General features: G+C 57.8%; 2 protein-coding genes across 4 annotated transcripts; one reads left to right on the top strand and one right to left on the bottom strand.

Annotated features, from left to right (window-relative positions):
• Window positions 1–385: 385 nt before the first annotated feature.
• LIMK1 (LIM domain kinase 1) lies at window positions 386–24,555 on the top strand (the record flags this gene model as incomplete). Its single annotated transcript, XM_040455660.1, has 15 exons — window positions 386–498; window positions 6,375–6,513; window positions 6,796–6,905; window positions 8,004–8,210; window positions 13,600–13,705; window positions 13,822–13,988; window positions 14,966–15,149; window positions 15,899–15,985; window positions 16,281–16,412; window positions 17,735–17,794; window positions 18,049–18,114; window positions 20,810–20,966; window positions 22,699–22,754; window positions 22,964–23,121; window positions 23,228–24,555. Coding segments are annotated over 15 exons (1,905 nt in total), but the record flags the coding sequence as incomplete, so codon positions are not given.
• Window positions 1,250–4,271, bottom strand: LOC121017742 (translation initiation factor IF-2-like). 3 transcript variants are annotated; one of them, XM_040456169.1, is made up of 4 exons: window positions 3,913–4,271; window positions 3,206–3,351; window positions 2,236–2,541; window positions 1,250–1,436 (listed from the first exon to the last, which is right to left on the bottom strand). In XM_040456169.1, exons 1-4 carry the CDS (start codon window positions 3,931–3,933, stop codon window positions 1,424–1,426), a joined length of 486 nt encoding a protein of 161 aa, XP_040312103.1. In that variant the 5' UTR covers window positions 3,934–4,271; the 3' UTR covers window positions 1,250–1,423. The 3 variants fall into 3 exon arrangements, with proteins under 3 accessions (XP_040312103.1, XP_040312102.1, XP_040312100.1); XM_040456168.1 differs by having other exon boundaries at window positions 3,206–3,366; XM_040456166.1 differs by having other exon boundaries at window positions 3,206–4,271.
• Window positions 24,556–25,292: the final 737 nt, after the last annotated feature.

Below are 25,292 nucleotides of genomic sequence, written 5' to 3' on the forward strand. Positions count from 1 at the left end.
AGCCCAGTCCTTACTCTTTGAAGGTTCCTCTTCCTGGGCAGGCAGGGGAGGAGAGGGGCTGTGACAAGAGAGTTACCTGCTGCCTTATCCCTAAATCCTGCTGCTTTCTTTCTCCCTATCGACCTTGCCAGACAGTAGCTGAAGTTGAAGAATGCTGTTGCTGGAGGGTGGACATCTGATTCCCCTCTTGAGTTTACAGATAGGGAAACCGAGGCCCAGAGAGGCCTAGCAACTTAGCCAAAGTCTCAGCAAGACTCTCAGACCCGCATCCTTTATCCTTCTGCTCGGCACAGCGCCTGGGCGCTGCCTGTGTGTGCACAGGGATGGGCAAGTCCACGTGGGATGGGCAGGGCAGGCTGGGCCTCCGAAGAATGGTTCCTGACTCCCTGTCCACTTTGCAGGAAGTGAGTTGCCCGTGTGTGCGAGCTGCGGCCAGAGGATCTATGATGGCCAGTACCTCCAGGCCCTGAATGCTGACTGGCACGCAGACTGCTTCAGGTAGGCGGGGAGGGGGCCCTAAGCAAGGCCTGCCAGAGACGAGAGGCTGGGTCAGCAATCTGGGAAACCCGGCTCTTCCTTCTGGTGCTGTCTCTGGTTGTGACCACCTGGCTGAAGGGGTTTCTTTTAGGCAGTGGAAACCTCTGACAAGGTTTGTGTTATTTTTCTTTAAGAACAGCACCCAACGTTTTCTCTAATTTAGTAAGGGCCAGGCACCCTCCTAAGGACTTTGTCTAGTTAACCTATTGTGTTGTCTCCGTTAATGGGGACACGGAGGTTAATTCTCTTGACCAGAGTCACACACAGCCAGTGAGTGAAAGGGACACACAGCGTCCACCCTGGCTAGTGAGGCCAGAAGAGAGGCAGGCGCCAGACCCGGGGGGTCCCAGTCAGGAGTCCACTACGAGGCCTTCCCTAGGCCTTCAGGGAAGGCGGCCACCAGCACGGAGACAGACACAGACAGGAACAATAGCTCATTTGGTTGGAAAAGAGCAGGGGGAGGAGGCCAGGTTGGGATCAATTTGCAAAAGGGCCCTAAGGCCAAGATAAGGACCTTCCAAGGGCAAGAGGGAGCCAGCAGACAGGGTTTGCAGAAAGCAGGGGAGGGACGTGGGCAGAAGTGCCATCCCAGTGGGCAGATGGCGGTGACTTGGCAGAGAAGGGACTGTCACAGTAGTTCAGGGATCCGAGCTCGTACGGGCTGACCTAGGACGGGGACTACAAACGGAGAGAATTTCAGCTGTAGAAGGAACAGTATTGGCAAGTGGCTGTCCCAGCTGCCAGCATTTATTGGGCATTCTTAACATTACACTGACTCTGAACAACACGGGTTTGAACTGCGCGGGGTCCACTTAATAGGCAGATTTCGCATGGTGCCGTACTGTAAATGTATCTTCTCTTAATGATTTTCTTCACCACCGTTTCTCTAGCTTGCTTTTCTGTAAGACCACGGTAGGTAGTACACATAAATACGAAATCTGTGTTAATTGTACCGCTTATATTACGGGTAAGGCTTCCAGTCAACAGAAGGCTATGTGTACTTAAGATCGGAGTTGAAAGTCTGGGCTTTTGCCCCGGGTGCTGGGGAGGACGGTGGGCCCTTGGCTCTCGTGAAGCTGGGGCCCGGTGGGTGATGAGCCGTGCCCAGCCATGTTGATTTGAAACGCAGCAGACCATCCAGGGTGGCAGTGCCCTGCCTGGCGCTGGGGAGGTGGTCTGAGACCACTCGGTCACGGGTGGGATTCAGGATGGGGCTGAGAGAAATCAGGAAGAACTTTGGGGCCCCCTGTGCTGGGGGTGGGGAGGGAGGTGGGATTTGGGGAGTCATGCCGGAGGGCCGGGAATGCGGCCTCGGAAGCCACAGCAGGGAAGGAGGGGGGCAGAATGTATCAACCTAGCTTTGGACGGGTTCCTGCCCTTCATAACCAAGAGAGGGGTAAGGCCCCAGGTCAGGGCCCTAGGGAAAAGGCATGTGCCGCTGAGCCGGCTGTGATGGGGGCACAGAGAAGGCTCCCGCAGTGAGAGAGGGTCCACAGGTAGTAAGAGCCACAGCGTCCACACGCTGGCTTCCACAAGTGCTCCTGGCCCAGCAGTGTGTGCTCCGCCCAGCCCCCCCGCCCCCAAATCTGAGCAAGGCCAGCAGCGTCCTTACCCCCGTGACAGTGAGGAATCACTCAGGACACGCTGCTTGCCCGAGCCCCACGGCTACCCAGCAGCCAGCTTCTGGTCTCTACTTGCCTTGTCCCCAGGAGCCTCTCAGTCCATGTCGTGCACCGGCAGCAGTCGCTGGCTCCCCAGGCCTTGTGGTGAGAGGGTTGTGAGTGCATACGGCATGCCTCTGGCATCAGTGCTGGGGTCCCTGTCACCACAGGACCTGCTCCTTCCTCAGCTCTAGCTCTCCCACCTCCCGGAGGGTTATGGCCGGGCTGAGTCGTCCAAGCTCTGCTTTGGTCCAGCTGCTGCCTTGGTGAGGTCCCTTCCCAGAAGCCCGCGGCACTCGAGCCCCGGGGGCCACCGTAGCTCTGGAGACATCTCCCTGGAGGCCTGGGGCAGGGGGGGGGGGGAGGGCTGCCCTGGGCGAACAGGGGTGAGCCCACAGCTGGCACAGGGCTCAGAGCCCAGGCCGGGAGGCAGTCTCCCCCGCTTCGGGGGACCTTTCAGGCAAGGGGAACAGACTGTCTGTGGAAGTCAACCTCCGTTCCCTTGGGAGCAGCACCGGCAGGAGCAGCTGCCTTTGAGCTTGTCCCTGTCCCCAGAGAGTCCCAAGCCTCCGGGACCTCTGTCCAAGCAGAGGCCGAGGGGCACGGAGGGTGCTTCCTAAGGTGTGCAGGGCTGAGGGCCACCCGAGCCGCCAGCGGAACCCAGGCAGAAGGCCCCTCAGCTGCTTCCTGTTGTGGGCCCAGACCAAGTCCTGCTCACCAGTGTTGCTGCATCGTCCCCGCTGCTGTGTGGCCGAGCTAGCCCCACCCTCTGCAGCCTCCAATCCTGAGGGCCTGGGGTAGGATGGGGAAGCAGCTGGCTGGGCCCACCCCACCGCGGGCGCAGCCCGCTGCCCCCTGCTGCAAAGGATGCTGGCCCTGAGAAGAAGCCGCTTCCTCAAAGGAGCCAAGTGAGTGCAGAGCCCCTCTCCACCTGTCCCAAACCATAGGCAGGGCCCCCCACCCCCCTGCCGCCCCGGGGCCCGGAGGCCACGGTGGGGCAGACCTACCTGGGACCCAGCTGTGGGGCAGGAGAACCGAGAACCGAAACCTCTAGGTCACTGTCTGGCCGCCTGCTGGGGGAAGCAGGCCGCTGCTGAGACTTCTGGTCCTTTGATCCAGTCTCCCCGCGAAGCTGGTCCTCCAGCCGCTCTTTCTGCGGGATGTGGCCCTGGGTCGAGAGTGTCCCTGGGAGGGCTGGACCTGTCACTGCAGACCTTGCCTCCCAGCGCAGCTCTCCGTGTCCTCCCCAGGGTCCTCCTCCCCACCCGAGCCTGGCTCTGTAGGTGCCTGCTCTCAGGGAAGTGTGCCCTGGACTGGGGCAAAGACCGTCTTCCAGGAGCTCCTCTCTCTGGCCCTTCGGCCATCTCTGCACATCCTCAGTACTGGTGCTCCTCTTTTGACATCCTTGCTGGGGGCAGCAGCACGTGCGGGGCATCCCTAAGAGCCAGGCCTGCGCACCCCACGTTCCTCCTCTGGCTTGTGGCCCAGACAGAGGCCTGAGGGGTGAAGGGATGGACAGGGGCCAGGGGTTCCTACGTGCCTTCCTCGTGCAAAGGTACGCCGAAGCCCTGAGTGCCAGTACCAAGCTGCTGGGTGAGTCTGGGCTAGATCCCCTCTCTGAGATGGAGACCCCGCCCGGGTGCCCTCGAGCAGTTCTGAGGGTGCTGGCGGATGAGACCTGCTCCAGGTGGAGCGTTCAGCAGGAACCGCTCACCTTCTCTCTGGGGTCCAGCATTTGTGGATGCCTGACATGGGACCTCAGAGAGCCCTTAGGTTGATGGCAGAGACTGGTAGGGCCAACGGAGGCTGGCGATGCAGACAGGCCTGGTGGAGGTGCAGACTGCTTGGAGGCACCCCCTCCAGGTGACTGAGCAGACTTCAAGGAAGTGGTGGCCAGGGAGCCGACTACACCCACCCAGCCCTGAGTCAGCGCCACCCGGGTCTTCCAGGCCTGCTACGGCGATGAATGTGCGGGAGTGAAGGGGTAGGAGTTTGTAGGCAGGAGAAGAGCATTCTCTCCCCCATAGGAAGACAGCTGCTCCCGAGCCCCCACCAGCGCACCCACCCACCCACCCAGAGGCAGGCGAGGCCCTGCTTCCTGCAGGCTGGCAGCCAGGAGTGAGGGGGAGACTTCTATGGTGACACTGCTGTGACGCGAGGACGGTCTGGTCGGTCTGGTCGGTGGAAGGACAAAGTGAATCACTCACTGATTGCCCCAGGACGCGTGGGAGGTGGGGGAGCCTCCCCAAGGTCACGGTGCTTGCACACCAGGCAGCCTCTCTGCAGAGCCCGCTCCTCTGTGCCTTCCCGCTAGGTTGCAGCCCCCTGGGGGCGTGCACCAGGGATCCCCTCAGCCTGGGCTGCCGCCCTCCGGGCCCAGTGCCTTACTTGCCCCTTCGCCCACCTTGCCCACCTCGCAGTGAGATGCGTGCCCTAAGGACGCCTGGGGCTGGGGGCCTGGGAGTGCTGGGCAGGAAGGGCTGAGAATGACGTCATGGCTCCGGGCCAGCATTGCTTCCGCTGCCTGGTCTCACATCCCAGAGCAGTCTCCGGAGGCCCTCCCTCCCCCACACCCTCCTCTTGTAGGGGGAGCTCGTCGAACTCCCCCATCTTCCTGGATGCACCCCCACCCCTGTGCTTCTGAACCTGGGCCGTGCCTTCTCCCCAACCCTCAGCCAGTGGCTGTGGTCCCCCGCCCCTCCCCTCAGGCTCCCAGACAATGGGGAACTGTCTGGATCCTCTTAAAGGGACAGTGTCCCACCAGCACTCTGGCCTGTGGGCCTCTCCCTCCTCTTCATTCCCAGTTCCCTAAAGAGCATCCGTGTGCCCTCAGTGAGATCTCCCGCATGCCTGCTGCAGAGGCTGAGGGTTCCCTGGCTGTCTGGGGGACTGGGCAGTCTCACTCAGGCCCCAGTCTTTCCTCTGCTCTCCTGGATTGTTTCTCTGCTGGGCGTGAGCTCAGAGTCTCCTCCCCTGTCCCTGCATGACCTTGGCACATGACCCAGAGTGCTCAAACAGCAGCAGAGCCGGACAGATTCTCTGCTCCTTGTGTATGCTGGCCTGGGCGTACCTGTGCACCCAGGACCCTGAGTCAGGCTCTTCAGAACGAGGTGTGGCTCCTGCCCCCGCTGGCTCACCAGGCACCCTGTGCTTCCTCATCCTGCCGGCCTGGCCTCTGTTCCCCCTCCAGCTCACTCCTGGGTGGAGGGCAGCCAGGCATGTAGGTCTAGCTCCTGGCCTGTGGGATCACACATAGAAGCCGGTGCATCATTTCTCTCCATCTACCCCAACCAGGCCTCCCCTATGGCCCCTCCCAACGCTGCAGGGGTATCCTGACCTTGAGGACTGCACATCCGGGCAGTCTCTGCAACAGTGCCATGGCCCTTGTGAGGGAAGGTGTGGGCACTGGGGCTCTGGTTGGGCCCCCCCTTCTTGTGACTACAGCATCTGATAGCTAGGAAACAGGGAGACCCTCTGTCTGTCTTCACTGATCCTGGCTGGTTCTGCTGAGCTAAACGTCTGCCTCATATGGTCGTGAAACGGGGAGTAGCTCTGCAGGGTCTGTGGCACCCATCATGTGGCCCAGGGCAGTTTAGAGCCTCCAGAACTAACCTTTCTCATGGTGGCCTGTGTGGATTGAGTACATTTCGCCAAGACGGTGGGAAGGTGCCAGCATCTGGTAGGTCTCCACAGCTCCAGCAGGTCACTGCCATTTGCATCGGCTGGCACTCGTCCAGCCACCCCACCCCCACCCCGCTGAGGCCTGGGCTCCCGGGTTCCATTCCCCTCTCCACTGGACTGGTGACCAAGAGCAAGTCATTTGCCTTCTCTGGGCCATCTTCCTTGTGTGACAAGGGACAGGGGCTCAAACGTGAGGAGCATCTGTCACCCTGGGGCTAGCAGCCCGGCCAGATGCTCTGGGTGCAGAAGTACATGGGTGGTTTTGCAGGCTGTGCACTGCACAGAGGCTTCCAGCTGAGGGACCAGGGGCAGCTGAAGCCATCCCTGGCTCCACCTGCTAAGCCCTCTGCCCCAGCGCAGGCTTTTTCTGCCCAAGGAGGGTGAGGGGCGGGGGCACACCTTTTTCTGATTCTTACAGAGGCAACTTATAGACTGTGGCAAGGCCCAGCTGTGCAGTGGGCCAGACTCAGACCCTGTGCCCGCCCCCCCCCCCAGGTGTTGTGAGTGCAGTGCCTCTCTCTCGCACCAGTACTACGAGAAGGATGGGCAGCTCTTCTGCAAGAGGGACTATTGGGCCCGCTATGGAGAGTCCTGCCATGGGTGCTCGGAGCACATCACCAAGGGGCTGGTCATGGTAAGCACCCGCCCCTACTCATCGCCCCTGGTGCCTGTGTGTGCGCGTGTCCTCACGGGTTTCCCTACCCCAGCCTCCCTCTCGTTCTTTTCGCCTGTTTTGGCCTCCCCACCCCGCCTTCTGAGCCCATCGATCGGTCTGTGTGCCCGTCTGCGGAACCAGAATTCTGCAGCTGGCCAACCGGGCCCCCAAAGTTTGTCTGGGGGCTGTTCTGAGAGGAGGCCGGTGGGGAGGGGGGAAGGGGCAGCTGACCTGGGCCATCCCCGCCACTCCCCCTGCCAGGTGGCCGGGGAGCTGAAATACCACCCCGAGTGTTTCATCTGCCTCACGTGCGGGACCTTCATTGGTGACGGGGACACCTACACGCTGGTGGAGCACTCCAAGCTGTACTGGTGAGCGCCCTGGTCCCCTCCGAGCCCGGGGTAACCCTCATCGCCCGCCACAGGTCTTCCACATCCCATGCAGGACGGTGGGTCGTTAATAGGAGCCATGGGGTAGGAGTGCCTGGTAAACAACCCAGGAGTTCACTGAGAACACGGCAGACATCGCTCTTGCTGATGTGTCACTGAGGTGCAGTTCTGGCACTGACCCTGACCCTGCAAGGTCAGGCCCGTCCCCCAACGAGACTGCCCTTGCTTCAGACACCAGCTCCAAGTTCAGAGGTTCCCACAACCCCTGAGGTTTCATGATTCTCTACACAACTCCAAGAACTCAGGAAAGCCCTGTACTTAGGATTCCAGGGCATTTTATAAAGGGTACAAATCCCTCTATATAAGGACCAGCCAGCTAGAGGATGGAAAGAGCAAGGTCTGGAGGGCCCCAAATACAGAGCTTCTGTGCACTACCCCGCATGGAATCAGGACGTGTGACACCCCCAACCTGTCCTGGCCTCACCAGAGTTTTTATCGGGGCCTCATTGTGTGGGCACTATTGATTGAAACATTGGGCACATGATTGAACTGATTCTCCAGACACACACACACACACACACACACACACACACACACACACACCCGCCTCCTTCAAGGTCAGGCTGGGTCACAGGTCCACCCTCTGATCACAGGTCCGGTCTTTCTGGTGACTAGCCCCCATCCTGAGTCACCTGTTAACAAAAGCTCAGGTATGGTCGCAGGGACACTCGTATTCCAAGGGTTTAGAGCCAGGACAAAGACCAGACAAATTCTGTATCATCCAGTGCTGATAAAGCTGGATTCCCAGGCAGCATGGCTTAATCCCAGATGGACTTTTAATGACTTCCTCCTGAACCGGATGTATCTACAGGCCTTTTCCTGGCCAGCTGACAGCATGTCAGGAGCAGACAAGCCCAGAATGATTGAGCCCGGTTCCTGCCCCAGTCCTATCAGGCAGCGACGACCCCTCTTGCCATGGGGAGCCATAAAGGGAGGCGGGGAGGAGAGAAGGTGCTGGGGACTGTCCTAACAGTCTTTTCTTCCCCCTCTTTGGGTCCCTACCACCTGCGGCCCTTGCAGCGGCCACTGCTACTACCAGACTGTGGTGACCCCCGTCATCGAGCAGATCCTGCCCGACTCCCCCGGCTCCCGCCTGCCCCACACAGTCACCCTAGTATCCATCCCAGCCTCGGCTCATGGCAAACGTGGCCTCTCGGTCTCCATCGACCCCCCGCACGGCCCGCCGGGCTGCAGCACAGAGCACTCCCACACCGTCCGCGTCCAGGGGTGAGTGGCTGGCCGAGGCCACGGCCGGTCTGGCTGTGGCCAAGGGTGCTCTTGGTGGGCGGCTGGAGTCTAGGGCACCCTGAGAGCGGGTGAGCATTTGGGCACAGACAGAACCCAGCTCTGACAATCTGCTGTACCTCGTCCCTGGCCCGGCCCTTCCTTTAAAAACCACGGCAGATGCTAGATGAAAAATATTGAAAACTTCTTCTTGAGTCCATGTATAACCCAACAAGAAAGAGGGGAGTAAGCAGCTCGGGGCCAAGTAGGGAGCCCAGGAGTGTCAGCAGAACCACTGAAGACAGCCTTGCCTTAAGGCCAAATGGAAATTGAGTGAACTTAAGCTTCTGTCTTTAAGTCCTTTTGTGGCTGGGCCTCTCAAAGCCCTGACCTGTAGAGGAAGCCAGCGGAACTAGAGAACTAAGGGCTCTCTGGACGAGGATGACTGAGAAACAGTCCACACCTTCCATCAGCCCCTCACTCCCGGAACTGTAAGATAAACTGATTTGAGCCTGAATGGAAGGGGAGGGGGAATCTCCCCTGAGAATTTATAAACAGGTTTGCAAAGCAAATTCCTATGCCGGGGTGGCTCAAAAAAAAAAAAAAAAAAAAAAAAAAAACGAAGTCACAACTGTAAGTTTAAAGTACTTCCCAACTGGCAGTGTTCCTTGGTAGAATCAGACGCAGCTCTTTTCGTTGGGTGGACTGAGCTAAGTGTCCCAAGGAAGCGATTCAGTCAAAACTCAGCGAGTGCGTAAGGAAGCAAGGCACTGTGAGACCCAGCAGACACAACAGGAAATAGAACCAGGCCCACAAGACCTCCAGATACTGGAATGATCAGAAACCATGTAAAATAATTTTATTCGATATGTTTTAATCATAAGAGAGGTTTAGAAAAAAATGAGGAAAGAGCAGAGAAATTTGGGGGCGCCCAGATGGTTCAGTCGGTTAAGTGTCCGACTTCGGCTCAGGTTATGATCTCGTGGTTTATGAGTTCGAGCCCCATGTCGGGCTCTGCGCTGACAGCTCAGAGCCCGGAGCCTGCTTCAGATTCTATGTCTCCCTCTCTCTCTCTCTCAAAAATAAATAAACATTAAAAAAAATAAGGAGCAGATAAATTTGGAAAAGAACCAAATGGAACTCCTAGAAATGAAATAAAAGGATGAAAGCTGTGACAGAGGGGTTAGGACACATGGAGGACAGAGTGAGGATCTCAACATCCATTGGGCATCCCAGGAGAAGCACAAGATGGCAGGAGGGAGGCAGCATTTGAAGGTCTGATGTCTGAGAACATTCCAGAACTGGCAGACACCAAATCACAGACTTCAGCCCAGTAGATCCCAAAGAACAAAATAAAATATCCACCCTTGGGTCACCCACCCCGCATAGTGAAACTGCTACACCCAAGGCAAAAGAAAAGTCCTTAAAAGCAGCCACAGGAAATAGATTACCTTCAAAAAAGGGCAGCTGATTTCTCAACAGAAACGACAGAAGCTAACAATCAGCCAAATGATATATGTATTCAATGCACTGAGCAAAAAATAACCATCAATCTAGGATGCTATCCTTGAGGAAAATACCCTTCAAGCAAAAGGGAAAAATAAAAACACGTTAAGGCCTGGGGCGCCTGGATGACTCAGCCGGTTGAGCGTCCGACTCTTGATTTTGGCTTGGGTCATGATCTCACGGTTCGTGGGTTCAAGCCCCACGTCAGGCTCCGTGCCAACAAGGCTGCTTAGAATTCTCTCTCTCTGCCCCTTCCCCACTCACATGCACGCGCTCTCTCTCTCAAATAAATAAATAAATAAATATAAACTTAAAAAAACAAACCACGGTAAGGTGGACAAAACCAAGACTTGGATAGGTCATCCATAAAGAAACTTCTAAAGGATGTTCTACATCTGAACATGTAGACATGTACAGTCTGAAATGCAGGAAGGAATGCAGATTGAAGAGCCCACACAGTATGCTGCTCTCCTGTCTGGGCTTTGGGGTTCTTTGAACAGTGAGGAAGTTGGACACCTTGGAGCCTTCTAAGGTCTCTTCTGGGCTTTGATGGACTCCTTGAGGAAGTAGTTTTATAACTTTTTTAAGTTTATTTATTTTGAGAGAGACTGAGAGAGTGAGTGGGGGAGGGCAGAGAGGGCAGGGGACAGAGGGGCTGAAGGGGGCTCCATGCTGACCGCAGACAGCCCGATGGAGGGCTCGAACTCCTGAACCGTCAGATCGTGCCCTGAGCCGACGTCGGGTGCTCCACCGACTGAGCCACCCAGGCTCCTGAGAAGTAACGTCCGCCTGTGTGGGCGTGGGAGCCAAGTGCCAGCTTCCATTGGATCCGGCGAACGCTTCTCACCAGCTGTCAGGTCCCAGCACCAGGGCTGGGCACTGGCCAGAAGGGAAGGTGGTACTGGGCTTGTTCTGCTGCCCCACCCTGCACGCCAGCCAGGCCGGCAGCTGCCTCGTATACGCAAGCGGGCAGACAGACCGGGCAGAGGGGGGGTCCTCCCAGACCAGCTGGGCCCTCAAAACCAGACGGGATGTTAGAAACGGGAGCCGGCATCCCTCGCTGGATGAGCATTCTTGCCCGCCAGCAGCCGCTTTCCCAACGGCGTCGGCAGGGACCGTGCCCCTCTGAGAAGCCGCCCAGCCTCGCCGAAGTCTGCTCACCGGATTTCCTTGTTTGTTCTAAACGAATCAGTGGACTGCTTTTCTTTTTGTTTTTTTCTAAGCATTTTAAGGAAAGCTTAATTCATCCGTGCCCCGGCCCCCCACCGCCCTCGCAGGAGACTGAGGGATGACAAGAGGCTAAGGAATATACCCTTTTTTTTTTTTTTTTTTAATGTTCACCTATTTTTAAGAGAGACAGAGAGACAGAGCCTGAGTGGGGGAGGGGCAGGGAGAGAGAGACACGCACAGAATCCGAAGCAGGCTCCAGGCTCCGAGCTGTCAGCACAGAGCCCGATGCGGGGCTCGAACTCACAAACTGCAAGATCACAACCTGAGCTGAAGTCGGACACTTAACCGACTGAGCCACTCAGGCACCCCAAGGAATATGCTTCTAAGAGCCACAAGAAGCCTGTTTCAATGAAATATATTCACTATTTTTCAACTTTTTGTCATGAAATTTTCAAATGTACAGCAAATTTAACAGATAAGTACATTGAATACCTCCACCTCCTTCTGTGTTCACCAATTTTAACGGGTTTTTTTGCCACATTTAGGTTATGTGTGTCTGCTACCTATATGTGTGTGTTTATGTGTATGTTTGTATGACTTATTTATATTTATATATACACATAGGTACATATTGCTGTTATTTACTAAATCACTTAAAGGTAGATAGTAGGCGTTAGTGACCCTTCCTTCCCACCTAATACTTTATACCTTCTCCTAAAAACAAGATCATTCTCTTCCATAATTATCAATTGTGTCTTATGGTGTAATTACGAGGTTTAGGAAATTGAACACTGACATGACACTCTCACCCAGTCTTAAGTCCACGTTCAAATTCTGCCAATTTTCTCAACGCCATCCGTTATAGCAATTTCCCTAGACCCAGGATCCAACCCATGACCATACAGTGCATTGAACCCTCACGTCCCTTCAGTCTCTTTGACTCTGTGACAGTTCCTCGCTTTTTCTTGTCCTCATGACCTTGACATTTATGAAGAATCGTAGCTGATTGTCAAGTCGAATACCCCTCCATTCAATTTGGGCTGCTGTGTCCTCTTTGTTCGATTTAGGTTATGCATTTTGACTTGGTAACTGCATTAGTGACTCTGTGTCCTTCTTGGATCTTCCCGCCAGACCCACATTGCCAATAAAGCATGCCCTTTACTGGGAGATGTCACCTTTGATTACTTCGTTAAAGTACAGTCTGCTGTCTACTGTCCAGGATTTTTTGTCCCTTTGTAACACAATCAGTAAGTCATTTGTGAGATTTGGTTCTGTAAATATCCTGTCCCCACCAGCCTTTCCCCGAATGGTTTTAGCATCCACAGAGGATTCTTATCTGTATTACTGTGACAACTACACCATGGCGATATTCTAACTCCGTTCTTCCTTTTGCATTTATTACCTTTTTCCTTTTTTTTTTTTTTAATGTTTATTTATTTTTGAGAGTGACAGAGCTTGAGCGGGGAGGGGCAGAGAGAGAGGGAGACACAGAATCTGAAGCAGGCTCCAGGCTCTGAGCTGTCAGCACAGAGCCCCCACGCGGAGCTCAAACTCATGAGCCGTGAGATCACGACCTGAGCCAAACTCGGATGCCCAACCGACTGAGCCACCCAGGCACCCCATATGAACCTTTTTCTTAAAGTTCCCAGTCTCCATTCTGCCCCCTACCCCTTCCCTATCTCAGGACAGAGACAAAGTAAACATTCCTTTAAAAAGCCTTCATGAAGACAAAATGAAAACACGGTGACCAAGGAGTTAAAAAAAGCAAGTATAGGGGTACCTTGGTGGTTCAGTCTGTTAAGCGTCCAACTTTGGCTCAGGTCATGATCTCATGGTTTGTGGGTTCGAGCCCCGCATCTGGCTCTGTGCTCACAGCTTGGAGCCTGCTTTGGATTCTGTGTCTCCCTCTCTCTCTGTCCCTCCCCAGCTCACGCTCTCTCTGTCAAAAATAAATAAACATTAAAAAAAAGAAGCAGCAGGGGCGCCTGGGTGGCGCAGTCGGTTAAGCGTCCGACTTCAGCCAGGTCACGATCTCACGGTCCGTGAGTTCGAGCCCCGCGTCAGGCTCTGGGCTGATGGCTCGGAGCCTGGAGCCTGTTTCCGATTCTGTGTCTCCCTCTCTCTCTGCCCCTCCCCCGTTCATGCTCTGTCTCTGTCTGTCCCATAAATAAATAAAAACGTTGAAAAAAAAAAAAAAGAAGCAGCAGCAAAATATATTTGGCAAAACTAGCCAAAATCTGTGAGCTAGATTTTGGGTGTCATCCTATCTCCACCCAGCTGCTGATTCTGGAGAAGTGGAAGCCTTCGCCTCATCTTGCATGGCAAGTTTGGGAATCGGGAATCCAGGGGATCCAGACTCTCTTTGGACTCCTCTCATGAGACGATGCGTATCTGCCTGAAGCATACCAGGCAGCTGGAAGGATCTGTCTGTCTCCATGGCAGAGACAGCACCTTGTTGAGTGGGAGCCTCTGTGCATCCAGTATAGATGCGCTTTTCTCCAATTTCCCACCCACAGCAGACATTAGTAATCGATTATAGAATTCTTCCCCATCAAACCAGAACTCCACATTCTAGGCAGTTGCCATCTATCAGTCACGCAAAATAGAATTAATTTGCCTCCTCACCCCAATCTGATCCCCTTGGGCTTGGTTTCCCATCCAGGCTCCAGGGGACAGGCAGGCAGGGGTCTGGCTGACCACTACTCTATGCCCACAGAGTGGACCCAGGCTGCATGAGCCCAGATGTGAAGAATTCCATCCACGTCGGAGACCGGATCCTGGAAATCAATGGCACGCCCATCCGCAACGTGCCCCTGGATGAGGTATGGGCCCTGAGTCTGGTGAGCAGAATTGGAGGTGGTGCATTCATGCCTGACTCCTCCCCCAGCTCCACCTGCACCACCTCCGACCCACCTGTCCGCACACCTGCTCTCCCCAGATTGATCTTCTGATCCAGGAAACCAGCCGCCTGCTCCAGCTAACTCTTGAGCACGACCCACACGATACACTGGGCCATGGGCCAGGGCCTGAGCCCAGCCCCCTGGGCTCTCCAATCCACACTCCCAGCGGGGAGGTGGGCAGCTCTTCCCGGCAGAAGCCTGTCCTGTAAGTCAGTCCCGTGCCTTGTCACATCTAGGTACTTTCACAGACGCTGGGCCTCGGGGATGAGACCTGGTTCCTGCCCTCTGGGAGCTCCCAGTCTGATGGGGGAGGCAGGCCCGCAAAAAAGCAGGCCAGCAAGGGGTGCGGAGGGATGAGAAAGAAAGGTTTGTGAGAGGTAGGAAAGCAGGGGTGCAGCTCCCCCAGCCGGGGGGGTCCCACAGCACTTCCAGGGTGGAACAGCAGGCAGGTAGCTCAGGATGACGGGAGCATCGAGTGTGGTCAGGGAGGCACGGGCCCCTGTGCACAAGGGTGCCCAAGGCCAGAGGTGGCTTGTGGGCCATTGTGGGGGCCTAGGCGGGAGGTGCCAAGGGCCCCATACCCTCTTGAAGGGAGGGGAGACACAAGGAAGAAACCCAGAGGCAGCCTGGTCCTCACTCCACTTACCTTGGGGGTCTGCTCAGGACTCCTGGCAAAGGTTTTGCGGGGGGGGGGGGGCATATCTTCTGGGGTGACAATGTTTAAGAGCTAGTGGTGTCGAAGGCACGTATTTCCTCCTTGCGTGCGTGTGTCTAGAGCTCACGCTACCCTGTGGAGCCACCCACATGGCAGGGTTAAGGGCATCCTGGATAGGTTGTCTGCCTCTGCACCCCAAGGCCCGGCACTCAGATGCTGGGAGACAAAGCATCTGCCCCAGGGCCACCAGCCAGAGTAGGCCAAGGACAAATGGTCCCACCAAGGGCACATGCAGGACAGCAGGCCCAGGACAGAGGTCTAGTCTAGTCTGGGTGCTGGATGGGGCATGAGCCTTCTGACCGCCCAGGAGAGCGGCCCTGTGCCACCTTCTCCCGGACTGGGGTGGGGGTGCTGATGGTACATGGACCGGCACGGACGGGAGCGTGGCAGGCAGGAGGAAGGGGGCAGGACCGAGGCCCAGTGCCCACCGGCCCCGGTGACACCGAGCCCCGTGTGTGCCTCCCCAGGAGGAGCTACAGCATCGACAGGTCCCCAGGTGCTGGCTCCCTGGGCTCCCCGGCCTCCCAGCGCAAGGACCTGGGTCGCTCTGAATCCCTCCGTGTGGTCTGCCGGCCGCACCGAATCTTCCGGCCGTCGGACCTCATCCACGGGGAGGTGTTGGGCAAAGGCTGCTTTGGCCAGGCCATCAAGGTACAGGGCGGGCCTGGGCAGGGGCGGGGCCAGAGGTGGGAATGGGGGACAGGCCAGGTGAGACCCATCAGTCCCGCCTGCAGGAATCCACAGTGGAAGGGGTACCAGGCTTCCAGACTTCCTGGCCGGTACTTTCCTCCGCCTGGGCCTCCCTGAGTCAGTTAGGGGAGGGGACGCACTACAGAGAGACCCAGAACGTTACGTGGAAGATGTGGTAGGGGGTGGGAGGGCAACCCGGGCTGACCCAGAAAGCTCCCCCCCCGGGGCCCTGTACTGAGCCTGAAGCCAACCCCTCACGGCCTCTATGCTGCCCACCCCTTCACATGCTCCCCCAGTAGAGACACAAGCCCCTTCTTGGCTCTGAGGTCACCTGGCTGTCACCAGGCTGGAAGGTTCAGGATTATACAGAAGGTGCCGGCGAGACCCTGTCCCTGGTCCCCTTCCCAGAGGAGAAGTCCCATCTGACCTCCAGGAAGCAGCCCAGCAGAGCAGAGGAAAGAGCTAGCCTCTGAGTCAGGCGGTCCTGGCCCCCAAGACCCAGCCACCCACTCCGTCCTGCTGGGTGCCCTTGGCCACTGTCAGGATACCTCCGGAGCGTCTGTGTCCTCGTCTGTAAGGGAATTGATGAGGCACCACACGAAATGTCTGTGAAGAGTTTGAAGCCATCTGCCCGTCCCCCTTGCAGTTCTGGGGGTGGAGCTGGGGCCTCCATCGGTACCCAGGCTCCGTGCCTCTGTGTCCCCATGCAGGTGACGCACAGGGAGACGGGCGAGGTGATGGTGATGAAGGAGCTGATCCGGTTTGACGAAGAGACACAGAGGACATTCCTCAAGGAGGTCAGTGAGCAGAATTGCACCCTCCCCTTCACCAGACTCCTGGGACATCCCATGGCCCCCGCCCCTTCTCCACTGACAGGGGTGGCCCAGGGTTCCGGGAGGATGTGACGCTCCACCCACACACCGAAAGAAGAGAAAGTATCCCGGCAGGAGGGGGAGAGGGGCCCGGGCATCCTGGAGGGTGGCAGGAGCCACACAGGCACCTTGGGGAACCGGCTGCGATCTGTGGCGGGGCAGCAGGGGAAGAGAGAGACTTGGGCAGAGCCCCAGGCTCAGCCTGCCTTCACCCCGCCAGGTGAAGGTCATGCGATGCCTGGAGCACCCCAATGTGCTCAAGTTCATCGGCGTGCTCTATAAGGACAAGAGACTCAACTTCATCACTGAGTACATCAAGGGGGGCACCCTCCGTGGCATCATCAAGAGCATGGTGAGTGCGTGGGCAGGGCCCACACCTGCCGCCCCGGCCCCACAGCCAGCGCCACAGGCCCTGGGGGGGCAGCTGCCCTCTGGGCCTCCTCAGCTCTCCAGTGGGGTTGGCCTCTGGTCTCCAAGGCCCTCCAGACCCTGAATCCGAATCAGACGGGGAGCGAGGTGCAGAGAGGGTGGCAGCTTGGCTGAGGGGACACACAGGCTATTTCGGGGCAGCCGCCCTGCCCCGCCCCAGAGCAGCCAGACCCAGCCTTGCCTGCCCCAGGGCCGAACACCTCAGGAGGGGCACCTTGTTACCTCTCTGCTGTGGGCCTTCGTTTTGCTTGTAGAGAAACCAAATCATATTTACTGTTTACTATGTTCTGTAAAATTCAGAACTTTCTTTTTTTTTTTTTAATTTTTTAATTCAAGAGGCAGAGCACAAGCAGGGGAGGGGGAGACACAGAATCCGAGGCAGGCTCCAGGCTCTGAGCTGTCAGCACGGAGCTCGATGTGGGGCTCGAACTCACGAGGCGTGAGATCATGACCTGAGCCGAAGTTGGGTGCTTAACCAACTGAGCCACCCAGGCACCCGAAAATTCAGAACTTTCTTTAAGGGCTTGGATGAAATTGCAAATCCCAACTGGGAAAGTATTTGGAGAGAAGTTTCTAACACTCCGGTGCTCTCGCACAGTGCCCCGGGGGTCCCCACCTGGGCATCACCCGGACACCGAGAGGTCCTGACCCCCTCCTGCACCTGCAGACTCTAACAGGTGTGAGTTCTCAGAAAGGATTCTGTGGTCGAGTACAATCTGGAATCGCAGCCTCCACCCACTTGGGCTTCCTTGCTGCACTCTGGGTCTTGAGTATGCTCTCATGTCCTTACCTCCCCCTAACTTGAGCTCTGTAGGGGGCTGGGGTGTGAGAACCGGGCGTTTCCCAGATGATTTGAGCCCAAAGCCTTACTTGCTGGCACTCTGCAGGCGATCTCGCGGGGCCCATCCCTCTCTGCCTGCACGGGAAAGTAGGTTCAGATTTCCTAAAAACCCGAAGGCATGGGATTGTGTCAAACATAGAGTTTTTTTTCCCTGCGAAGAGCTGGCTCAGGAGTTACAGAGGAGTGTCCCCCACTTTGCGTTTGAAAACACATACTGGAAAGTGGTGTTTTTGAGTTATTCCCCCACACCCCTTAGAAGCAGACAAAGGTGGGTGCAAAAGAAAGTGGGGGGGTCATTGGACTCTCCGAGACACTTGCTGCCTTGGCTTCCCTCTCACCCAACTGTCCTGCCACTGTGGCCCCGTTTGTCCATGCTGGCCCTTCTCTCCCCACGCCCCCCGCAGGACAGCCAGTACCCGTGGAGTCAGAGAGTGAGCTTTGCCAAGGATATCGCTTCAGGGATGGTGAGTAGGCTCCGGGGGTGTGGCTGGGTGATCTGACCCCACCGATAAAAGGATTCTGTCCTGCTGACCTTAAACCTTAGAAGGCACTGAGAGACAGAAGCCATCAGGAAGTGCCAAGAAAGAGCAGGGGGATCGGCTGAGGGTGGGAAGTGTCCCTGAGGCAGGAGGGGAGGTAGAAGCCGCTGGGGGGGCCAGGGGTGGGCTGGGGTCCCTCAGCGCAGCTGCCTCCTGACCTCTGTGCCCCCTACCCCCAGGCCTACCTCCACTCCATGAACATCATCCACCGGGACCTCAACTCCCACAACTGCCTGGTCCGAGAGGTGAGCAGCCCGGGCCGGGGAGGGAGGGAGACTGCAGGAGCCCCGCCCGCCCACTCCTGGCCTCGTGGCCTGCCCCGGACGGGGCTCCTAGGTTGCCCGGGTCCACGCCTCCTTCGGCCCAGGCGGAAACAGCGCCAGGCCAGGAGGCAGACAGAGCCGGCTGCGCCATTCACATGGATGGCGGCTCCAGCGCTCTGAGCCATCAACAGGTCCCGGGTGGTTAGGAGGCTCGGAGAAATCGATAAAGGAGAGAGTGGTGTGTAAACTGTAATGGGCCGTGAGCGAGGTGGCATTCACAGGACAGCCCACGGCAGAGTGGCCAGGCCCACGCCAACAGCTGCAGGTCTGGAGGAGGGCCTGGGCGCGTGGGCTGGGGAGGTCAAGACAGGCTTCGGAAAGAGGCTCTGGGGGACACACTTAAGTAGGGCGGGGGGGGGCGCCTGGGTGGCTCAGTCAGCTGAGAGTCCGACTCTTGGTTTCGGCTCAGGTCATGATCTCATGGTTCATGAGTTCGAGCCCCTTGTTGGGCTCTGAGCTGACAGTGCAGAGCCTGCTTGGGATTCTCTCTCTCCCTCTCTCTGCCCCTCGTTGGCTCATGTGCTCTGTGTCTCTCTCTCAAAATAAATCAATACATAAACCTAAAAAAAAAAAAGGTGGGGGTAGCCTGAGGTGGGGGATGGAGGGGGACCGTGGACTGTCCACAGAATGCAGAGGAGGGGGCGGCTGACCGTGCCCCACCGGAGAGGCAATGCCCTGGTTTCCCGCGGCTGCCGTAACAGAACCACAGACTGGACGACCTGGAACAACGGAAATGTATTCACAGGGGGCAGGAAGCAAAGCACACAGTCCAAAATCAAGGTGTTGAGAAGCCTGGCTCCTCCTAGAGGCTGTGAGGGGGAGCCTGTCCTGCACTCTCCCCCAGCCTCTGGAGGCGGCCGGCGCTCCCTGGCGCTCCTTGGCCTGTAGCCACATCACTGCGGTCTCTGCCTGAGTCTTCACACAGCTTTCTCCCCTCTGTGTGTCTGTGTGTCCTCTTCTTTTTTTTTTTTATGTTTATTTTTGAGAGCGAGACAGAGACCAAGCCCGAGTGGGGGAGGGGCAGAGAGCGAGGGAGAGACAGGACCCAAAGCGGGCTCCAGGCTCCGAGCTGTCAGCACAGGGCCCGACGCGGGGCTCAGACTCATGAACCGCGAGATCATGACCCGAGCCGAAGTCGGACGCCCGACCGACTGAGCCACCCAGGTGCCCCTGTCCCCTTCTTATAAAGGCACCAGACACTGGATTTCGGACTCACCCTAATCTAGTAGAACCTCATCTTAACTGGTAGCATCTGCAAAAGTCCTCCAGGCAGACGTTTGCCAAGTGAATTCAGTACAAGAAGTGTCCCGGGTGGTGGGAAAAGCACACGCAAAGGGCTGGTGATACGACATTTAGGAAGCAATGAGTTGGTCACTACAGAGTTGGGGGAGGTGGTGGTCTGAGCCCTCTGGGGATTTCCGGGAGGCTCTGGGGGACTCTGGGCCTCCGAAAGCTGTGGGCAGTGGACACAAGAGAGAGGTGGGCAAGGCGGGCTCCGTCGGCCTCCCAGGGAGCCTGCTCGGGCCGCCCCTGCTGGTGATGGGTGTTACTGCAGGGCTGAGCCAAGCCGGTGTGCAGGGCGAGGAGGGGCAGCCTGTCCCAGCTTGGACCCCACAACGGGGGCCATCCCCTGAGAATCTGATGAGCGCTGTGAGCTCCCCATCCCCAGAATCCATGTGTACACAAACCAGAACTTTCACCTATCGCTTGGGGCCTCTAAGAATCCAGGGGTCACCCTTGCTGATGTCCCTGGAGCTGTTTCCCACAGCAGGGTCTGGGGGCTGTGTACCATCGGACCCCGGGGGAGTCTTCAGAAGCGCGGGTCCTGAGAGGGACCAGCACTTGAACGATCCTGGTGGACACTGTGCGAGCTCGGCCCCTCCCCTGTCTGCCGTCTCTGCAGAGTCTTCTGTAGGCAACCGTCCACGTTGGTGTTGCAGAGACAGCACAGAGTCCTTCCCTGTAGACTGAGCCTGGTCCTAACCCCCCCCGACTGGGCCCCTGCCCCCTTGGCCTGTCACGCACGGCCTCTGTGTCCGTGCCCAGTGGTCCATCCTGGGGCTGGTACACACAGTCTGGACTTCCAGGACCCTGGACGCCACGCCTAAGAGACCTGGCTGCCAGACCTATAGAGACCTCTCCAGGCCCCTGGCTTGGCACCGGTGACCCAGGGCAGCCTGTCTGTCCCTTGCTGGGTGGACACAGGCTTCGACATCTGTACTCCTACAAACCTAAAACAGTAAAGCCGACCGGCTGGATGGCCTCGGGCAACTGTCTTAACCTCTCTGGGCCTGAGTAACCTCGTGTGTAAAGTGGGGATAAAAATAACACACACACACACACACACACCCCCCACCCCCAGACTGTTGGAGGAGGAAGAGACACAGCTGTCACGTGCCAAGCACAGGACCCGGGTCTTGAATTAGAATTACTCCCTCCCTGGCACAGCAAGGCAGCCCTGGTGCCCTGATGGGGCACACAGAGCACTACTCATGGGCCCCCGGGTGTCAGGGGCGTGTCCTCCGGGCTGTCTGTGGAACCGTCCGGACTAGGAGTGGGGCGGGCATGTGCTGCCAGGAGCCCCTCTCAGTGCGGCCCTGCTTCGTGGTCACCCCAGAACAAGAACGTGGTGGTGGCCGACTTTGGGCTGGCACGGCTCATGGTGGAAGAGAAGACACAGCCCGAAGACCTGCGAAGCCTCAAGAAGCCAGACCGCAAAAAGCGCTACACGGTGGTGGGCAACCCGTACTGGATGGCGCCTGAGATGATCAACGGTGAGTGGGCCCCCCCCCGTCCCGTCCCCCCGGGCCGGGGGTCCCAGGCAGGGCTGCAGCCCCCGCTGCCCAGCCCCCCCTCCCCCCCAGCTCCCTCCCTGGGTCCCGCAACTCGTTTCCCGTGCCACTGTCCCGCACGCCACCCGCTTATCACAGAGTCCTGGAGGTGGCAAGTCCAGTGTCCACGTCACTGGCCTGAAGTCAGGGGTCAATCGGGCTGGGGGAGGTCCCACTTTCTCTCCAGCTTCCAAAGGCTGCCTGGCTCCATCAGAGGCCCTTCCTCCATCAGAGGTGGTGACCCTGGCACCTTGTCGGACGTCTGTGTCCGCTGTCCAGTCTCCTTCCGTGCCTGCCTCCCTCCTGAGGACCTTTTGCGGTTGTATCGCAGGTCCTCTCCCCATCTTCAGATCCTTAACTCAGTCACACCAGCAAGTCCCCTGCAAGGTGACATCTTCTCAGGGCCCAGGGATCAGGTGGCAGACAGCCTGGCCCACCCGGGGCCTCTCTCCCACTCGGTTTCTTTTTTATCGGGCCTGTCACATGATGACTACATACGACACCCCAGGTGACACCCAACACAGGCAGGTGACATTCAGACAGAGGGCAGGCAGAGCTGGGGGCAGCTCAGTGCCAGCACTGACCAGAGTTAACATAGCCCCCCCCCCCCCCCCAGCAACTTAACCTGCAGAAGGGGGCTAAATCCCTACCTTTAAGGGTTTACTGTGAGGGCCTGCCGCATCTGACACATGAGGGCTGTACTGGCTGTTTTTATTTTTTTATTTTTTTATTTTTTTTTTCAACGTTTATTTATTTTTGGGACAGAGAGAGACAGAGCATGAACGGGGGAGGGGCAGAGAGAGAGGGAGACACAGAATCGGAAACAGGCTCCAGGCTCTGAGCCATCAGCCCAGAGCCTGACGCGGGGCTCGAACTCACGGACCGCGAGATCGTGACCTGGCTGAAGTCGGACGCTTAACCGACTGCGCCACCCAGGCGCCCCATGTACTGGCTGTTTTTAACATCACGAGGTTAGATGTATCACCCCCCACACACACACACACAGCTGAGGAAACTGAGGCCCAGAGAGTCTGTATCAGCTCCAGGGAGTGCTGTTAACAAATTACCACAAACCGGGTGGTTTAAAACAACAGACATTTATTCCCTTGTAGTTCTGGAAGCCAGAAGTCTGCAATCCAGGAGAGCCCCGCTCCCTCCAGGGATTTCCGGGGAGCACCCACTCCTTGCGGCTTCTGGCTTCTGGTGGCTGCCCTGGCATTCCTGGGCTCGTGGCCACGGCCGCCTCTCCCTGTGTGTCGTCCTCCTCAGTCTCTCTTAGGATGTTTGCGACGGTACCTAGAGGCCGCCCCCAGATGATCCAGGATTATCTCATCTCAAGATCCTTTTAATGACCATATTTGCAAAGACCTTTTTTCCAGTGAAGTAATGGTCACAGGTTCCAGGGGTTTGACATGGGTAGTTTTGGGAGTCACCGTGTGGTCCATGACTTGTCCAGAGTCACACAGCTGGTGGGTGGCCGAGCTGGGCCTGGAACCCCCCCAGGCAGGGCTCTCATCCTCACCTCGCAGAGGTCTGCTCAGACCTGGCGGGGGCGGGAACACAGGGACCTAAGCCCTGGTTCCACGGCAGTCCAGTTGCTCGCTACTTTCTCCTGGTCCCACCCTGCTGGCCCCCAACCCAGCCTCACCTGCTGACAGCCGATCTCTCCATCCAGGCCGCAGCTACGATGAAAAGGTGGATGTGTTTTCCTTTGGAATCGTCCTGTGCGAGGTAGGTGGGGGTGGGTGGCAGTTGGCCTCGGGCTTGGGGCTCCTGGGAACCTGCAAGCTTGGGGTGGGGGCGGGAGGGGGGGGGGGCGGTGCAGTGGTCAGGCTGGCCCCAGACCAAGTGTGACCTGCCCTCAAACCCACCTGGTTGGCGTCAGTCCCAGCGGCCCCCCACCCCCACCGCGGGTAACCGCTGGGCCTTGTGCTGGACAGATCATTGGGCGGGTGAACGCTGACCCTGACTACCTACCCCGCACCATGGACTTTGGCCTCAACGTGCGAGGCTTCCTGGACCGCTATTGCCCCCCAAACTGCCCGCCGAGCTTCTTCCCCATTACCGTGCGCTGCTGTGATCTGGACCCTGAGAAGAGGTAAGTGGGGCCGGGGGCTCAGCCCGGAGCAATCCTTAGGGGTGGGGCCGCCCCCCCTGCCACCCGGCAGCACAGAACCCACTATCCCGCCCACCTGTCACCCCAGACCCTCCTTCTTGAAGCTGGAACAATGGCTGGAGACCCTCCGCATGCACTTGGCCGGCCACCTGCCACTGGGCCCGCAGCTGGAGCAGCTGGACCGGGGCTTCTGGGAGACCTACCGGCGTGGCGAGAGTGGACTGCCTGCTCACCCCGAGGTCCCCGACTGACCCCGGCCCACCCAGCTGCCCCCGTCCCCACCTGCAGAGAATCCACCCAGCACCAGACTCCTCTGCGGGCGGCAGCCGGCTGTGGAGCCCTCAGCTGGGCAGCAGGCAGGCAGGCTCCTCCCCGGCGCCGGGCCCTGACTTGCCTTCTCCTACCCTGCGGGCCGTGGCCCCTTTGCCCCGTCTCTGCCCCCGGCCCCGGCGCTGGCCTGGCTGCACACACACCGTCACCTCACCCTGCCTTACCTCTGTGTTGGTGGGGCTGCCCCCTCTCGCTTCTCTTTGCATGAGCCGGAGGACCCATCCCGCACCCCATCGCCCCCGGCCGCTCTGCACACCCCACCTGTCCGCAGCTACTCCGAGGCTGGGCTGGCAGACGGCCTCAGACCGGGCCCGGTAACGGCTGGGGACGTGGGAGGGCGCAGAACGAGGGAGAGGCCAAGCTCCTGGGGTCCTTCACCTCCCGGGGGGTGGGGTGTCTCGGTAGCAGCAGGTATCGATAATTGCCCGAACCCCAAAACAGGGAGAGGTCAGCTCCTGCAGGGTGGAATTCCCTGGGGGCTAAGCAGCAGGCCTCTCTTACTCTGGATCTTTTCATTTCTTTATTGAAGCCACTTTAGTGAGAAGCAGGTACCAGGCCTCAGGGTGAAGGGCGGGCCCACTGAGGGAGAAGGGGAGTAGTTGGGTCCCTGGGTCAGAGCTGCTGGGAGGAGCCGCAGAGGGACGCTGGGCAGAGCGGACGAGGCAGGCGTCCACCAGCAGCCCGACCCCTGCAGTTCACCTCCGTGCCCCTCCGGGCTTCTCCCCAGGCTCCCTGCCCTCCCCACGGCCCTCAGTCCTCTGGGTTCTTCCTGTGTAATCTATTTTTTAAGAAGAGTTTGTATTATTTTTCATACGGCTGCAGCAGCTGCTGCCGGGGGGCTTGGGGTTTTATTTTTCTGGCGGGCGGGGGTGGGGGGGCCATTTTGTCACTTTGCCTCAGTTGAGCATCTAGGAAGTATTAAAACTGTGAAGCCTTCTCAGTGCACTTTGAAACTGGAAAACAATCCGAACAGGCCCATGGGACCGCGAGTCCAGGGGGTGGGACACGTCCCCGCCGTCCAGGAATCGTGATGTCTAAGGAACAAAACCCAGACCCAGAACAATAAAATAAATTCCATACTCCCCATCCGGGTTCCAAGTTGCCATGTGTGTCTGGGGCTCCGAGGAAATAGGACAAGAACAGAATTTCGTGACTAGGAGTCTGGTGGGAAGATGAGAGGGGCAGGTGGGGACGGGCAGGAGGGACAGGAGCAGGTGGGGACGGGCAGGAGGGACAGGGGCACGTGGGGACAGGCAGGGAGGGACAGGGGCACGTGGGGACAGGCAGGAGGGGACGAGCAGGAGGGACAGGCACAGGGCAGCAGTGGAGGCCTGGCCGGATGAGATACTATGGAATGTATTGCTTTCATTTAATGTTTTCTTCTTTCTAAACCTTAAGGGATCCCATCAGGAAAACCACACTAGCTTTTCAAATAGAGGGCACTTAATCCTGGGAATTATTTTGCTTTTTTTTTTTTTTTTAATATTTATTTTTGAGAGAGAGCACGTGCACAAGCCGGGGAGGGGCAGAGAGAATCCCAAGCAGGGGCTCGATCTCAGGAATCATGAGATCATGACCTGAGCCGAAATCAAGAGTCGGACACTTAACCAACTGAGCCACCCAGGCACCCCCATCCAGGGAACTGCTTATATAGTGGTCGAAAGACAGCGGAAGGGCAAAAAGTAGATACTGTGATGACCCAGAGATGGTGAACTTTGGAAAGCAGCTACCACCCCCTGGCAGGGGCACTTAGGGCAAGAGGGGTTACTTTAGTGATCGGGTGTTGGCATAGCAAAGCAGCGCTTAAACTCAGTGGCCTAGAA

Source organism: Herpailurus yagouaroundi, unplaced genomic scaffold (assembly GCF_014898765.1).
Source record: "Herpailurus yagouaroundi ecotype Mexico unplaced genomic scaffold, PumYag 216, whole genome shotgun sequence".
NCBI lineage: Eukaryota > Metazoa > Chordata > Mammalia > Carnivora > Felidae > Herpailurus > Herpailurus yagouaroundi.